This window comes from Dasypus novemcinctus, chromosome 26 (genome assembly GCF_030445035.2).
Source record: "Dasypus novemcinctus isolate mDasNov1 chromosome 26, mDasNov1.1.hap2, whole genome shotgun sequence".
Taxonomy (NCBI): domain Eukaryota; kingdom Metazoa; phylum Chordata; class Mammalia; order Cingulata; family Dasypodidae; genus Dasypus; species Dasypus novemcinctus.
In genome coordinates, this window is record NC_080698.1 from 6,425,033 (window position 1) to 6,442,901 (window position 17,869).

Below are 17,869 nucleotides of genomic sequence, written 5' to 3' on the forward strand. Positions count from 1 at the left end.
CTGCCGCACTCTGACCTCTGCTGCTATTGTCACACCTCTTGTCTCCCTCTTATAAGGACCCTGGTGATTACACTTCGCCCCTTGGATAATCTGGGCTGATCTCCCCATTACAATGTGACTGCAACTGAGAGTCAGAGAGTCACTACTATCCTTAATGTATTAACAAGCCAACAAATCTCTAAGAAAAAAAGGAATACATCAAGAAGAAACTGCTATCATTCACCAGTAATAATTATAAGTAAAAGGTCTATTTTACAGTTATGAAAATAGCAAGGAAATTATTCTTAAATTATAATAACCAGTGTTGGTTAGCCTGCAAAGAAACAGATGCAGTTAGTGGAAGCAGACAATCTGAAAATAAGTAGTAAATCTTAAAAATGTCCATGCCTTTATACCTGATCATTCCATATCCAGAAACCTATAAGATACACCATAAATAATTCAACACACCATTTAGTGTTAAATTGGCAACAAGCCAAATTCCCAACACAAAGGAAATGCTTAAAATATCAGTCATCTAGTTCTCTGATGGGATATCTTCCAAGAATATATAATGATCTTGACAAAAAGCTAAGGGGGCAAAGTTAGAACACCAAGTCATTTCCAGTACACCCTTAAATTTGGAAAAATACATGTGTAGTTAGGTATATCCACATTAATAAGTGGGGAAGGAAAAAAAAAGTCTGGAAGGAAATAAACCATGTTAATAGTAATTATCTCGCAATGGATATTCAGGTTTTAAAAGTTGCCAATAAAATTCTGTATTTTCCAAATTGTAACTAATTAGGAGGAAAGCACTTTGTATTAGAGAACTTAGTTTTATCAATTCAGTGTTTAGTGGACAGTGGTGGGGGACACAAGCCACTCCCCTGGTTCGAGGCCGCAGGCGCTTTGGGCCCTCTGGGCCCTCTGGCCTCGGAGCCGCCCCTGTAAGATGAGGGGTAACATTCGGTTACCTGGGGCCTCCTTACTGTAACACCCCGACCCCCCCATTTTAAAGGTTTCCCTAAGGAATCTGGTGGCCAGAGCGCGCCACGGGCCAGGCCTGCGGATTCCCAGCACGTCGCGGAAAGCGCGGGAAAGCGCGGGAGCGCCCCGCAGCGTTTCCTGCCCTGCCGCGGATCAGAGCCGGAACCGTCTCATTTTGGTAAACTGAGGCAGCGGCCTTTTTCATCAGTTGGAAGTGGAGGAACCTTTGCACCACAAAGGAAAAAAAAAGGGGGGGGGGCAATGCTACCTGCGTTTTTGTGTCACCGGGGAGCTAATCTCCGGCCACACCACTCCCCAACTCCAAACGTCCACCTTCGCAGATGTGCTTTCCCAAACGCACCCCGTTTACAGCGACGCCTGCGTGCGTCGTTAAGAGTGGGGTGCCCACAGCGCCTCAGACAACTCCGAGTTCCCACCAGCACGCTGGACGGCCCTTCGGGCACTCGAGCATTCTACTTGAAGGGATTTAATCTTCCGGCCGCTCCTGCAACAGGAGCTGTGGCAAAAAGTGCGCCGCTCGAGCCAGCCAGGAGTCGAACCTAGAATCTTCTGATCCGTAGTCAGACGCGTTATCCATTGCGCCACTGGCCCCCGCACTGTTCGTGACCTCCCAGCGCCGGCCCATCACGTCCCCGGCAGGCTCGATCCCCGCCGGCGCCCGCTCCGCTCCTGCCCTGGCGCCGAGAGCCTCGTTCCGCGCCCGGCTTCCCGCCCGGCCTCCCTGCACGCTCCCCGTCCGCCTTCTCCAACACACACACTCCCGAGTCCGCACCGGCGGCCGCACGGCGCGCCGCGGCGTCTCCCACCCCGGCGTCCAACAGCGTCCCCTCGCGGTCGCCGGGCGCGCACCAAGTTTGTCCGCGGCCGCCTGCCGTCGTCCGCAGCCCGGAGGGGCGGGGCGAGGGGCGGGGCGAGGCCGGCGCTGCGGCCGCCGGGCCAGGGTGACCGGGAGTGCGGCCGGCGAGGTGGCGGCGGGGCGGGGCCGGCGGGCGAGGAGGAAGGCGGCGGCGGCGGCGGCGGCGGCGGCGGCGGCGGCGCGGGATGGCGGCGGCCACGGCCTACGAGCAGCTGAAGCTGTGAGTGCCGCGGGCCCGAGGCTGTTGGCGGGGCCCGAGGAGCGACGGGGGCGCGCCGCCGGCGCCGGGGAGGGCGCGCGGCCTGGGCGGGGGGCGCGGCGGGAGCCCCGCGCCCGGCTCGCGTGCCCGGCGCGGGCGCCCCGAGGCGGGCCCGGGGCACCCGGGGTGCGGGCGGGAGGGGCTCGCCGGGCCTCCCCCGCGCCTCGGGCCTGGGCTCCCGCGGCGGGCGAGGGCGCGGGCCAGGGCGCAGCCTCCGCAGCGCGCGGGGCCGCCTTCCGCCGCGGCCGTGCGGGGCGCGCCGCCCCGCTTTCCTTCCTGCCTGGGCGGCTCTCCTCTAGGGCTCACCTGGGAAACAGAGTTTCTTTTGCTAGTAGACGCACCCGGAAGAGAGTTTCCTCTTGTTTTAAATGGACGCGTAGCAGTGCGTGGAGTGAGGAGGGACACGCCTTTTCCAGGTCGCAGGCTGTGCGCGCGGAGGTCTGCATCGAGAGCGCGGGCATCCCGAGGCCCTCAGGGTATTTACTTTGCCTTAAGTTTTGTCCAGCTGCGGCACAAAGCAGGTTCTGGAATCCGAGTGGACAGCCCGAGGCCGATCTTGAGGATCTTGGCACTGTAGGTTTATTTTTCGGTGAAGCCAAGTTCTTGAGGCTTTGAGAAATAGTCTCTGGTTGTTAAGAGTTGAGAAATAGGCATTTGTAAGGCTTTTGGCTTGCCCTGGATAAACAAAAACATATATTTCCCGTACCGTTACCACCAGCCCTCGCACTTTTCATGCCTCTGCTTTAAGCATATCCTTGGAATAGCTGTTTTATTTACTTCTTTCGTGTTTAATGTTTTACCTCTAGGCTGCTGGAAAATCCATTGGCCATAGCCTGGGAATGTCTCTGGCAGCAGAAACGAACACAATTTTTGAGAAACGTGTCCAAAATATCTCTTGGTATGAAAATATCACGTTTTCTTTGCAAAGAAATGAGGCCATCAAAATGTGGCTTGGGCACTTTCTTATGCTCCCCAGACAACTCACTAGTAACTTTCTGGAAGTTTCCTTGTAAAGTTAGGGGTGTAAAATTGGAAGTGAGGTCACCTACTTGACATGGACTCTTTTGTAGATGATTACTTTTTCTTCAGCCCCCTCCCTCTCTCACTTCTGTTCACTGTCATGCTCTTTGAGAATCCCAGTGGCACAGTTCCTGCACATTTTCCTCCCCTTGTTTGCTTTTTCTCTCTCAGTTCCCCTTTGCAAAGTAATAACCTTGGTGGTGAATGAGTTGAAGCTCATTCTTTGAGGAGAGTACTGGCCAGGACAATGTCATGTGTGCTCTGCTGGGTAACTGGGATATTGTTGTAGATGTGATAGTCACAGAAGGGGAGTTAATGTGATCCTACACCACGTCTCAAATGTGTTTAAGGAATATGGAGCCTTGGCTTCAGGCAGCTCAGTGTTAGGTTACAGAAAACAGCTGAATTTTCTTGTGGCAAAGACTGAATGGGATGGAGAACTTGAGAGTAATGCTTATTGTTTTCAAGCTGCCAGGGCATGAAATATCATTCCAAACCTCCAAAAGAAAAAAAAAATAAAAAAATAGGAAGAAAGGAAGAAAAAAAATGTTTTGTATCCGTAAAAGAGGAAAAGGAAATTTCTCTCTTAAGTGATGATACTTTTGTATTGATTTTTATGAGAAGTGGAAACTGTGAATCTGTGTTGGTGAAAAGCAAACAAAAACTAGGGTTACATGAAAGCCATTCCTTAATTTTCAGTCCTTAACTTTCTTTACCTCAACTTTTTTGAGTGCTTCTGTAAATGTGAAGATACAACTTTTTTGCAACTTTGTTTTTCTTTACCAAGGGGTTTGCCCATTAATTTGTTCTTCAGCGCTTTCTATTCTGAGGCATGTGGTTCAAGGTTTTAGATAGGGACTCCGAACCACAGAGTGTTCTTTTTTGGTTGCCTTTGGAGGTGGAAGTGTATTCTGACCTTTATATAAGAATTAGACAAAAGGCATAACCATTTTTAAATACATGCCTAGAGATATGTTTTAAGAAATATCCACACAAAGGAGATAGTTCGATTATTTACAAAAGTATTGCTGCTGGGTTTATTTAAATGAAGTGCTTGGGATTTTAAATAATAAATTGTTCCCCTTTTTGCCATACTTTTCTGCCAGTCCATCTCTGCCCTCCTCCGAATTTCACCTTTATAATGCCCTGGTTTATCCTCTTCCTTCCCTGCTTGGTCTCCAGTTCCATCATGTTGACCTATAGGATCAAGCCCACATTTCTTAGGCATCTGTGTTCTAACCTTTTCATAATCCAGCCCCTAAGATTATTTGCGAAGACTGTCTAATTTTTTTTTTTGTTTCTCTCTTCATCAGATTTGGCTCTCCCTCTTCCATCTTCGAGTTCGGGCTTATTTTAAGATGCTTTTACCCTGAATGCCTTCTTTTCTCCCCTCAGTATTCAGCATCTACATTTATGGTGGAGCTGTGATAGCTCAGGTTTTTTAGTTAGGACAGACTTGTATTCAAACCCTGACCTTGGTCCTTGCTTTCTAACCTTGGGCATGTTCCTTAACCTTTCAGTGTCTTTTTCACCTGTAAAGTGGGAATGTTCATAATCTCAGGATTTTTGTAAGGGTTGAAGGGAGAGTGTACCTTCACAGAGGCCCGCCTTTTGAGAAGCCTTTTTTTTCTTCCCACATCTCTCCCTTTCCTGAGCCCCGCCCCTAGTCTTTTTGAAAGCCAGAGTTTAATTCAAAGTGAAAAATATTGCCACAGAGACTTCTACACCAAATGTCAACATGATTTATACGTTCTATCTCTTAGGACTGATTTACAGTGTATTTACTGTCTCCTGGATAAGAGGACTGAAAACTAGAATGATCCGTCTGTAGCACTTTTTTAACCACTCATTTTGCTACTGAGAAATGATGACATCATTGTGTATACTTTATTTCTCCAACTAGATTACAAATTTCTGGAACACATTAGAAACACCTTAATATTTATGTCTTCTCTAGTCTGCCTCAGTACCTACCATAAAGCCTTGTGCAAAGTAGCTCCTCAGTGAATCACTTGAGTAAATGAAAAGAACTTTCCAGTATAGGACACCTGCCCAAACACTTCTAAGAGAACAGCCTGGGGTAATTTAGAATGTATTATTTTGAAGCAGTGGCAGCTTAAGCCATTTCATGGGTATTATTGTTTTCCTGATACCTCTGTGAGGTTGTGGGTCAATATATATTTTCCATCATTGTTGAAGATGGGCAAATAATTGCCCTTGGCCACAACAAGTCATGGCAGAGCTGGCCTTGGAACACAACTGACCTGGAGGCTGGCCATCTTTCCATTACACCGCATTATTCCACTTACCTTCTTTTCTCTTATCATGTTGCGTTCACCCGAGTCCTTAGACTTGTCAGGTGTATAAGTGAATGACTTATAACTGAAAACAGTTGACATATCCATGTGAACTGTGGATTTTAATTATAATAGCCACTTGTAAATATCCTATTTTGAGACCCCTTTTTGCTTTTTAAATCATTCGTGTAAGCATGGATAATGTCAGACGATGATAAATTTGAAATCACAAAATAATTGGAACAGAAACACCTATTTTGTGAAAATTTAAAGCAGTTTTTTTTTCCTTTCCTTCAGAAGATTAGCTGAAACCAGGTGTGAAGCAGGGAATCCTTTAGATATTGCATCAGGCTACAGTGTGCCTCTGAAGATATACCTCCTTTGGAACTTGTCTTTCTTGAAAAGATTGTCATAGCTTTGAGGTCAGTGAGGGCAGATGTGATGTAATCCACAGAAGAGGTGTAAGCCAGGCTCTGTTAAGGCATGTGTAGTCTCTCCAGTACATGTGGAGCAAAGGGTGTCGGGAACCTAAGGTTATCCTCATGAATTTGGGATTTATATGGAGAGCATTAAGGTGTGCTGGAGGCTGGGTGAGGGCTGGGTGCAGTGCTGAGCTGCATCAGAAATCTGCACATGATTGGTGTGTTCCTTTTAAATGCAGGTTCCAGAGTCCCACCTTCCAGTGGAAGTCTTTGCACCCTGTAGGGTGTTTTAGGGGTGGGAGCAACTGAGTGAGGACCAGAGCATTCTTTGGGGGGAGGGGGGAAATATTGAACATTGTGCTGTAAGTTAGTGTCAGATGAGGTAAAATTTGGACCTGGTGTTATTGGGGAGAATGGGTCTTAGGGTATACAGGGAGGGAGAAGTGGGTGGGACCTTGGGGTTTTGAGGAAGTGAATAGAAGTCCATTGGCTTTCTAGAAACACCAATTATACCAAAAATACTAAAATTTAATACAAACCATATATACCAGCTGATGTTGTTGGGGTGGGCCTGGGTGTTTCTGCTGAACCTGAGGGCTGGAGGGGAGGCCCCTGGAAGACCCTCGGAGTGAGAGGCTACGGGAGGCAGGGTAAGAGTGGCCCTGGGAACAGTGTCAAGCCTCCCAGGACCCTTGAGTTTTTTCTTTTTTCTTGTAAAACCTAGTAAAATTGTATGCTTGGATGTTTTCAGCCAGAGATATATATTAATTTTTATCATTAAGACCTTCATTTAACTTTTTATGTAAGATTTTTGAGGAAATATATTCTTATTATAACTTTCTGATTTGACTGTCACAGTGCTTACCCATCTTTTTGAGATGGGTTAAAATATGTTGTGAGTTACAAATGTCAACTGACGGAGTGCTGAGTTCCTACCCAGGGAAGCTCTGTCACATTCCCCAATGGAACAGCAATAATCCCCCAAGTGCAATGGCAAAGACCAACAAGGAAGGATGGTCCAATAATGAGCCCTTGATACTGATAACTATCTATGAGCCTATGTGCCTACAATATGCACTCGGCTTAGAGCTGCAGAGTGCCTAAGAGTTACGTCCTGAGAGCCTCCATGTTGCTCAAATGTGGCCACTCTCTAAGCCAAACTCAGCATATAAATGCATTACCTTCCCCCCAGTGTGGGACATGACTCCCAGGGATGAGCCTCCCTGGTCCCAAGGGATTACTCCCAATTACTACCAGCATTACTAATGGGTGATGCAACTAGAAAGAGACCTTGAGTAAAAGGTTCAACTCAGACCAGCAGAATATCTCAGCCTACATGTAGGATCATGTGTTAAAAACTGCTTTTTGACCTTGAATAAAAGGGGGAAATGGCAAAGACAAATGAGTTTATATGGCTAAGAGTCTTCAAAAAAGAGTTGGGAAGTCATCAGAGGTCGCGCTTACGCACGCCTCACCAGGACCCCAGAAAAAACCAAAGTAGATACAACCCTAGGTACTGGTTCACCGAAGGCTATGGAGACCCACAGGGTATACGGTCATGGCAGATGGATTTGGAGTTCTGTGCCGTGTAGAGGGCCCTTCTTTGAAATTTGTACTCCTGAGTGTGGTGGAGCTGGACTCAGATGTCACCTTTCTACACAAGCTTCTTCTGTCACTTTTACTGAACCTGTGGTTGGCGCTAGGGTTGGTGCATACTCAGGAGACTTGAATCTCTGGACTGCCCATGTGCCAGCTGGGCCCCGAGCCTCAGCAGAGTTGTAACTCCTCTCTGGCTCGTTGGACTTACCCAGGTCAGCTAACAGGGAGGTGAAGATGGTCATCCACCACACCAGGGAATCAAGAGTGCCTACAACTGCAAGCAGAGGAATTGCATCCATCATCCATGTGGAATCTAAGCCCCCTCTTGATCTAGAGGTGGAGAGGACACCACCATCCCGGGGTCCACAGGGTGGAGGAATAAAATATGGATTAGAGTGGACTTACTGATATTCTACTATAAAACTATTATGACTAGTAATAGAAGAAATTGTAGCATTGAGGTGGAGAAAGTGACCACAGTAGTTGCTGAGGGCAGACAGAGGGAAGAAGAGATGTGATGTGGGGGCATTTTTGGGACTTTGAGTTGTCCTAAATGATATTGCAGGATCAGATGTTGGACTTTATATATCCTACCTTAACCTACTGAATGTACTGGGGGAGAGTGTGAACTACAGGGTAAATTATTATCCGGTGCAGCAGTGCCCCAAAATGTGTTCACCGAGTGTGGTGAGTGTACCACAATGATGGGGGAGGTTGTTTGTGTGGCAGGAGTGAGGTGGGGTGGTGGGGGGCGCGGGAACCTCTTATGTGCTTTAATCTAACATTTTTTGTGGTGTATATATCTTCAAAAAATACAATTTGCAAACATGATGGGTGTGGGAGAGTCAAGAGTGGGTTATATGGGAACCTCATGTTTTTTAATGTAATGTTCGTTGTGATCTATTACCTTTAATTTAAAGAAGTAAAGAAAAAAAATGTTGTGAATGTTCCATGAGCAAAAAACCCCACATTTTTAGCTACTAGAAAATTAGAAAATCATACTGTTGATAGTGAATGAAGATAAAAGCAGTGTCAGATATTTATATTATGTTGTATTACTTTGCTTTTTTTGGTATTTAACATGGGCAGTTTATTTTAAAAGCATGCTAAGGAGTTATACCAGGTGATTAAAAGTTTAAATGCCTTTAATTAAGTATAATGCCCAGAATTGCCTTTGTTGAATTTAATTTTTATTCTTACCTATGATTTTTTTTTCTTTCATAACCCAGACTTTGGCAGCAGTAATCCCTTTTAAAAAGCAAAATGGTCAACTTAAGGTAGACAGTATAGGAAGGAATTGTTAAGTATTATGCTATTTTGTATATTCCCCAAATTAAGTGTCATCTTAATAGAAACCAGAATTCTGGATTGATTTTTGAATCTCTTGGTCTTTGAAGAAGCTTAGTAGTTTCTTGTTCGTTTAGTTAACAGTTGATGCCTTTTGGATTCTGATCACTTCAGCAAATAGTTTATGTAGGATCAGAAGTCCCTTTTATTACATAGTACAGTATTACTTTGAACCATGGATTTCTGCTATCAATAGCATAGTTAATGACCAAATAATCTTGGATGGAATCTCCTTAATTTCTAAAATCTGTTTTACAAAATAAGTAATGTGGTAGGGTTTTTATGGAAATGGGGGACATCACAGGGTTTGAGAGCCATTCTTTTTACAATAGAGGATTTTTTCCCTAGATAGAAAATTGTTCTTTTTGATTATCATTTAGTCTTCTGTCTTGGTTTCCATGAAGTTCATCGGTTTCCATGCATTTATTACATTGAGAACTCAAGATAGCCATATGGACTGGTTAATTTTTAAAATCTCCAGGCAGTACCTGACTTGGGTAAAACTTTGTGGACTTTCGAATCAAAGAACATACTGTTTCCTCTAAACTCTTTTATTAGTTACAGCATAAACATAAATCCAGTTTAAAACTTGACTTGTCAAGGTCTTTCCTTGGCTAGGAGAGAGGAAAACAATTTTTAAAATTCTGAATACTGTTTTAGTGAGCCAAAGAAAACATTAGTTAAGAACCATACACAAACAAGTTACTGTGTTTGCTTAAACATAGTCCCTAACAAAATTGGTTGAGCTTTTGCTATCTTCTGTTGTGGGAAATGCCAAAAAGAATGGATTAAGTGCAGAGTCCTTTTATGTGGAAACTTTGTTGTCTGTCTGCTCGAGATTTAAAAACAAAAACAGCAACACACAGCTAAAATTACACCACTGGGTATTTACTCCAGTGTCCCCTGAGTGTTTCTAAATGTTAGAGAGTTGAAGGTAATTATCCCTGCTCTTGAAGTGAGGCTTGGAGAGCATAAAACTAATAGAATAAAATATAATACAAACCAAATATACTTCAGGTCAGTATCAAGGCCACTTAAAAAGAGGTGGTAAGTGGAAGGAGGGAAGGGAGAAGAGGACACTGAAGGGCTAGTGAGTGCCTGTGCGTTGGGGAGACACACTGCAGCTTGTTCTGAGTGAGGTCCTGAGTGCGGTGCTTACAGTTACTGCCCTGGGAACAGTTGATGAGTGCTGCCCCAGTTCACGTCTTCAAGCCTGGAGGAACCGTTTGCAGGGATGGTCCATGAATTCACCTGGAGGCAGCACCTCTCCAAGGGGTAAGGTCAAGCAAAGGCCCAGAGTCCTTGGGCTAGAATTCTCCCCCTTGATCCATAATCACTCTTATTTTTGTAATGTGTTATTTTAATACATTTTTAAAACTTAGCCTTTTATTTTAATGTAATATATATGTGTGGTTTAAAAGTAAACAGTGGGGAAGCAGCCGTGGCTCAATCAGTTGGGCTCCCATCTGCCATATGGGGGGCCCTGGGTTTGCGTGCCGGGGCCTCCTGGTGAAGGCAGGCTCTCCCACGTGCTGTGGAGCGCCACCGGCCTGGGTGCGGCAGAGTGCTGCTTCCCTGGACACTCCGAGGAGAGCCGACTCAGCTAGGTGATGCAACAGAAAAGTGAGACAAGCAAAAATGCCGGAGAGCGGCAGCGAATGGACACAGAGAACAGACAGCAAGCAAGCCGCAAGGGGAGGGGGGAATAAATAAAAATAAATACAGACAGAGAAGAACGCACAGAGAATGGGCACAGAGAGCAGACAGCAAGCAAAAAAAAAAAAGCCGCAGGGGGGTGGGGGAGGAGGGGATTTAAAAAAAAGAAAACCGTACAATGAACCGTACAATGAAAGAGAGTTCCTTTCTGCACTCCCAGTTGCCACTGCCCTAGAGCCATTTACTTTCAAATTTTTAAGCAGATCTTCTGGTGTTTACTCCATACTACTGAATAATTCACCATTTATACTGCTGTTTCCTCTTGTTTTTTAAGGTTTACGTCATCTGATGACTTACTCCTTTTGGAAGATAAGGATTTAGTTTTTCTAATTCTTTCCCTTCCTCTCCTCTCAAATCACAGAAAATTTTCAGATTTACATTGTTTTGGTTCTGTAAATACGGTTCAAGGGAAGCCATGCAGTATATTATAATCACAATTCCTCAGAAAAATTTTTTCCCCCAGAGTTAAAAAGTGTCTTGGTTCTCTTTATTTGCTTGATTAAAAAAAAAAAAAAGTTCCTGTCACTAATTAATCTTCCATTTCTCTGACAGCAATAAAACTCCTCTGGCACCTATCAGGAAACTATTCATTTTCTTTTCTGACATTTCCTCTGGGAGCCCTCTATCTCTCAGCTTTTAATCTTGGTTATTCTCTAGACCTGTTGCACAGCTCTTGTCCTGGGACCATGAGAATTCCTTTCACCTTTCTCCTGTTTTCGATTCCAAGTGTAATTCTTTGTTGGTTTATTCCCTCATGTTGGTAGAACACACCTTTTGTTCTAAGAAAGAGTGCAAAGAGGTATCTTTTTGAAGCACAGTGATACCTAAAAATGTTTCATTCTGCTCTCACACTTGTTTGATAGTGTGGCTAGCAATAGAATTCTCAAATTAGAAATTATTGGTCTTTAAAATTTTTAAGACCTTGCTGTTGCATAGTCCAGTCCTATGGCCATTGGTATCTTCAGTGCTTCTTTTTCTTGATTTTTTTTCTTCTGGGAAACTTTAGGATTGTCTGTATATGGTGCTCTGAAATTGTATGCTGTATATGCCTGCGTGCATGTTTTCCATATATTTATTTGGTAGGCATTTTCAGTCTGGAAACTCATCATTCAGCCTGAGGATTTCCCCGCCAATTGTTTCTTTGATAATTTCTTTCCTTTTTTCTCGTGTTCTTTTGGAACTCCTGTTAAGTGGACATTGAGTATTTTGGGTTGAGTTTCTCATTCTTCCTTCTCTCCCTCCCTCCCTCCCTCCCTCCCTCCATCCCTCCATCCCTCCCTTCCTTCTTTCCTCATTTTATTCTATTCTCGGGGAGAGTTCCTCAATTCTTCCAAACCTTCTAATGAATTCCCTCCCTTCACCCATGGCTCCCTCGTGTTTTATGCTTGTTGTGTTTGCTTGTTGTGTGCGCATTGTCTGTTTTTTCTTTAGGAGGCACTGGGAACCGAATCCAGGACCTCCCATGTGGGAAGCAGGTGCTCAATTCCTTGAGCCACATCCGCTCCTCTTTGTTGAATTTTAAAGTTATTTAGGCAGCAGTCCACGAACATGTACTTGCTCTCTCAGTGTTTCTCTTTTTTAGCATCCAGTTCTCATGCCATTGATATATTATCTTCTTTCTGAAGCTATCAATTTTAAATAATTTTTGAAATTTTATTCGACTGTCATCATGGTCTGTTTACCCAGTTATTTTTCTGTTTGTTTTGGTCTGTGTCTTCTCTCATGGAGGCTTTTCTCAAATATCTGGTGATCCTTTGTTGTCAATTCATGTTTCAGAACGAGGCATTCAAAAGCTGATTGGAGGCTCTGTTTGTAGAGCAAGACTTGTCAACTGGTGGCCCTCACTGTAGAATGATTGTGGAGGGACGTAACTCTTTCATTGGGGACCCCTAAATGTCAGCATTTGAGGTTCTTTTCTCTTGGGCTAGTTCTTTTAGAGACAGTCTTCCCAGCTCCTTTGGGGGTTAGGGGTGCCCAGCAGAGGAGGAGGGCTGGGTGACTTGACCAGTCACTAAGCACACCCTCCTGTACCTCTGGCTTCAGTGTCCCTCTTTCCCTGGCCCTCGGCCCTGCCTGGCATCTAGAGTCGTTTCTCTCCTTGAGTCTCTGTAAACATTAAATCTTCTTCAGAATTAGTACCTTCTTCCAGTGGTTCTGGAGGCTTTTCAGTGTTCTGTGCTGGCATTTGCTTACTTTGTTGGTTCTCACCTCTCAGCAATTAGTGTTATCCCTCTCCAAACCTGCATTTGAAAGGCTTGTATCTGCCCCAGTCTGTGCCCACCTTTTGGTGCTCCCACCTGAAAGAAGATCGAGGCTTTTTCTGTGAAGGGTTTTCACTCATGAAAATTGTTTTTGTTCAGCTTTAATCGAAACTTTTATTTGTTGATCTTCCCATTTTAAATGTGTCTACCCAGACTGGAGATGTTTTATTTAGTGTAAGTTTTGTCTTCTTTTAAAAAGGAAGTTCAATTTCTAACTTTGTAATTTTAAAGACTCTGAGCCTTAGTGAAGTTATTAGTTTAACTTTGTTAGGAATTTAACAATTAATAAAGGCTTACTTCTATAGCTGTATATTTTTGTACATGATTTAAACATTTAATCCAAGATGTATTTTATCAGTGTTCCCACATCCACCCAGATCAGTTTTAAATTTATATACCAAATTGGGGAAAAAACTTTTTAATTGCTTGTAATGGGGATAGTTTGGGGATTCTAAAAATATATATATGTATATATATTTTATTAGGAGACTTTTCTGCTTATATAAACACATATGATTTGACAAATTATTTTTTTAATTTATTTCTCTCCCTTCTCCCCACCCCCCCACCCCCCACCGCCCCCGTTGTCTGCTCTGTGTCCATTCGCTGTGTGTTCTTCTGTGTCCACTTGTATTCTTGTCAGCAGCACCTGGAATCTGTGTCTTTTTTGTTGCATCATCTTGCTGCATCTTGCTCTCTGTGTGTGCAGTGCCAATCTTGGGCAGGCTGGACTTTCTTTCGCGCGGGGCGGCTCTCCTTACGAGGTGCGCTTCTTTTGCATGGGGCTCCCCTACATGGGGGACATCCCTGCGTGGCACGGCACTCCTTGCGCACATCGGCACTGTGCATGGGCCACTTTACCACACGGGTCAGGAGACCCTGGGTTTGAACCCTGGACCTCCCATGTGGTAGGCGGATGCTCTGTCTGTTGAGCCAAGTCTGCTTCCCTGACAATAAATTCTTAATTACTGACTGAAAGCTATCTATTAGGTTACACACCAAAATTTGTAGGTGGAAACAAGTGTGACTCTTCAACTCATGGATTTCATTCAGATCATTTACTTCCATTGTAGAAGTCTTGCAGATAAGAAGCATTTAAATAGATACACATTGTCAAGGTGTAAGAAGGGTGAACTATTGAAGGGAAGCAATATGCATTTCTTTACTGGCTGTTCATTTAGATACAAACTTTGTGTTTCTGTGCTTTATATAAAAAAGTAGAGGAATTTCGTTTTCGAGATTGTGTGTTGAGTAATTATCTTTTTATATGAAGAATAATATTAATATAAAAGAAGTAACACACTGTTTATCTAGAGAAGTAAATTATGGTAACTGTACCCCAGAACATAGCTGTCAACTTGAAAGAACACAGATTTCTGAGCTACATGAGGAAAATGTTGTAATAAACAAAACCCATGGACTTTATTCTGTGGTTAAAACTGTGTAGCTCTCCTCAGACTGTATCTGAAGCCTGTTAACTGTGTACTAGATGTAAAACTAAAGCAATGGTGAAGGCTTGATTCAGAGACTAAAGACAGTGGAAGGCTTGGTCCAAAGACAGTGGAAGAGTAAAACAAAACAAAGCAGAACATTAAAACCCAGTTATCAGAGGCCATTTTTTACATCATAATAATGCCACCATGTCATGGAGTCTCTTCCTTATTTCTGGGCTTGTCATGTGTATTGTCACATGTCATGTGTGTTGTCTAGTTCATCTTTATCTCCTTATCTGTCTTTTATCTCTTCATAACTGGAGAGAAAGATAAGGAGTTGGGACCTAAGGCTTAAAATGTAGTTTCTCTTGGGGAAGATGGAAAGTTTTGCTAAGGGATGGTGGTAATCCACAACCAATGGTTTTGGAAGTAATTGACAACACTGAAATGTATATTTGAATATGGTGAAAAGGGGAAATTTTAGGTTGAATATCTATTACTGGGATAAAAAAAATTTTTTAAATCATGGAACTACACAACACAGTGAGCCCTAAGTCAAACCATGATCTGTAGTTTACAGTATAAAAATGGGCTTTCATCAGTTGTTACAAATGTATCACAACAATGCAAGGTATTAATGGGGTGGTATATGGAAATCCTCTATTTTATGTATGATTCTGTAAACCTACAATTTCTCTAATTAAAAAATTTTTTTTGAAAGTTTAATGTATCTAAACATTAAAAAAAAAGTCTAAGCCCAGAAATTCAGTTGTTTGTCCAGGGACTCACTGATGGTAAGGAATCAAGTTGAGATTCAAACCAGGTTTTAAGAGTCTAAAATCTGTAAATTTTTATTACACCATATTTTATTACTAGATTTTGAAGACATCTTTTGAGAGGATGGTATAGAAATTGATGCTCAAAATAAATCCTTCATTAAAATGTTTTTTCTTATACTTAACATAAGAAATAAAGATAAACCTTGGCATAATAAAATTTAAAGCAAAGGCTTTCCATTAAAAACAGTTTTTAAAAACGTTTTATCACTCAAAGCCAAATACCAGATATTTAAAAATTCAGTTGTGGGGAGGCTCTCGTTTCCTGCTGCAGGAAGAGGAAGTGTGCCAGTATGTGGTGCGCTGTGGCCAGGGATTAATGCAGATGCTGTTTCTTGCTGTGGGCACAGGTTCTGCAGATGTGACCGCTGCATTCATTTCTGCTGCTGCTGTAACAGATTACCCTAAATTCAGAGGCTTAAGACAATACACATTTATTAGCTTACAGTGTCTGTGGGTCGCAGGTCTAACACGTGTCTCACTGGGCTAAGTCAGGGTGTCGGGAGTGCTCCTTACTGGAGGCTTTGCAGAAGAATCTGCTTGCTAGTGCATTCAGGTTGAATCACTGTGCTTGTGGTTCTTGTCTAGAGCCTTCCTAGATACTGCCAGTCATTGCAGGCAGCCGCTCCATTTTAGGAGTCAGCAGGTTGTCAAATCCTCAGGCTTGGACTCTATCTGCCTCTTTGCTGTATCTCTCTGCCTCCTTTATGTACTGCTCTGTTGAGGGCTCCTGTGGTTATATTGGACCTACTCCCCTGTAAACCAGGATAATATCACTGTTCTAAGGCCAGCAGATGAAGAGCCTTAGCCCCACCTGTGGGGCAGTACCTAGATTAAACACTCAAGGTGGGACTCTTGGGGGAGAACATCTGTAATTCTGCATACTGAAATCATTTTGACAATGAAACTCTTAAGTTTCCTGCATATTGCCTGCAGTTTAATTGTTCAGACTTTTCTCTCTGCAGAGTAAACATATAGAGCCCACGTTGCCTGCTGTTTTGTTTGGTGTGCGTGTCTTTTCTGAGCTGATCTATGCTAGTGAGTCTTCTGTACTAAAGACTTTTTTCTTTTTATAGATTCATATCTTTCATAAATCAAAAAAAGGTATTCATAATTTTTAATAAAATTTTTTGTTATTCTGGAACATTTGTTTTTGGTAAATCAGCTCTATTATGTAGCTTTAATATTTTGGATAGGAGTTGTTTTAGTCAGCCAAAGGGGTGCTCATGCAAACTACTGAAAATCTGTTGGTTTTTATAAAGGGTATTTATTTGGGGTAGAAGCTTATAGTTACCAGGCCTTAAAGACTACAACTCATGGAAGTACCATAAGAGGTACTTCCTCAACAAAGTCTGTTGCCACGTGTTGAAGCAAGATGGCGAGTGATGTCTGCGAGGGTTTAGCCTTCCTTTCTTCCTCTTAGGGCTCCGTGGACCCAGCTTCTCCCTTTCTGAGCTATAGCCTGGTTTAAGGTTCGTCTCTCTCTCTGGGCCTCATTTTTTTCTGGGCTCAGCTGCTCTATTCTCTCCACAAGGTCAGCTGTAGACTCTCAGGCTCATCTGTCTTCCCAGGGCTGTGTCTGTGGAGCACTCTCGTCCTGCTGATATGCTTCTCTGTATCCCTCCTGCGAGAGACCAAGGGGACTGGCACTTGACTCTGAGTCGTACTCTAATGACTTGGTTGGATCAAAGCCCTAATTGCAACATAATTTAATCAGACATCTCAGAATCTAATAGTCAAAGGGTTATCACACCGGAGGAACAGACCAGTTTATAAACATAATCTATATTTCTTTTGGAATTCATAAATAATATGAAACTGCCCCATATATCCACCGTACGACTGTGAGAATGTTCTAGAATCTTTATTCACAGTGGACCCAAACTGGAAACAAGCAAGATGTCTATAAACAAGTAAACCAGATAATCAAATTGTGATATAGCCCGACAATGAAATATTACTAAGCAATAAAAAGGAAAGAACTTTTTTTCTTTTTTGAGATACTGGTGTTGCCGGGTTTTCTCTAGGTTCTTGGCTTAACTACAAGAAATAAATTTAAAGAGCAAGCCAGGTTAGTTAGGCCAGTAATTTATTAAGAAATGGAGAGGAGAAATGGGAGAAAATATCAGATTAAGGGTCCCAGGTAGAGAGGAAGGGGCTGGAAAGTGATAGAGGGCTGATTTTCAGTCTACGATTCCCCATTATAGGTTACAAATCCCCAGGTTTATGTGCATGCTGATCCGGGTGGTGGTGGTGGGGGGGCGGGGGGAAGAAGGCAAGAACAGGGCGGCCATTTGGCCTTTGCACTTGGTTTTTTTTTCCTTAAGATTTTTTATTTATTTCTCTCCCCTTCCCGCCCTTCCCACCCCAGTTGTCTGCTCTCTGTGTCCCTTCCCTGTGTGTTCTTCTGTGTTCGCTTGTATTCTTGTCAGCAGCACCTGGAATCTTTGTCTCTTTTTGTTGCATCATCTTGCTGCTTCAGCTCTCCGTGTGTGCGGCACCACTCTTGGGCAGGCTGCACTTTCTTTCGTGCTGGGCGGCTCTCCTTATGGGGCTCACTCCTTGCACACTGGGCTTCCCTTCGCGGGGGACACCCCTGCATGGCACAGCATTCCTTGGTGCATCAGCACTACACGTGGGCCAGCTCCAGATGGGTCAGGAGACCCTGGGTTTGAACCCTGGACTTCCCATGTGGTAGGCAGTTCCCTATCCATTGGGCCAACTCCGCTTCTGTGCGCTTGCTTTTTGAACCATTAATTATTCCGCCCCTTTGCTAATGACAGGGGAGGAGTCCCAGCTGTTTGCTGTTTCCCCATTGGTAAGGCCCCTGGAG

At 43.6% G+C, this 17,869-nt stretch overlaps 1 protein-coding gene and 1 non-coding gene across 5 annotated transcripts in view; one reads left to right on the forward strand and one right to left on the reverse strand.

Annotated features, from left to right (window-relative positions):
* Window positions 1-1,508: 1,508 nt before the first annotated feature.
* TRNAR-ACG (transfer RNA arginine (anticodon ACG)) lies at window positions 1,509-1,581 on the reverse strand. The gene has a single exon. It is a non-coding gene; the product is annotated as a tRNA-Arg (tRNA).
* Window positions 1,582-1,926: 345 nt separating this feature from the next.
* SACM1L (SAC1 like phosphatidylinositide phosphatase) overlaps window positions 1,927-17,869 on the forward strand; it is a 62,732-nt gene continuing 46,789 nt past the window's right edge. For 2 of the 4 annotated variants that reach the window (XM_058288821.1, XM_071212011.1), the window contains exon 1: window positions 1,927-2,066. In XM_058288821.1, the coding sequence (XP_058144804.1) occupies window positions 2,032-2,066 (35 nt within the window). In that variant the 5' untranslated portion in view covers window positions 1,927-2,031. Of the gene's footprint in view, window positions 2,067-2,352; window positions 2,582-2,929; window positions 3,004-17,869 lie in introns of those variants that run through there. The other 2 variants (XM_058288822.2, XM_058288819.1) reach the window with 2 other exon arrangements.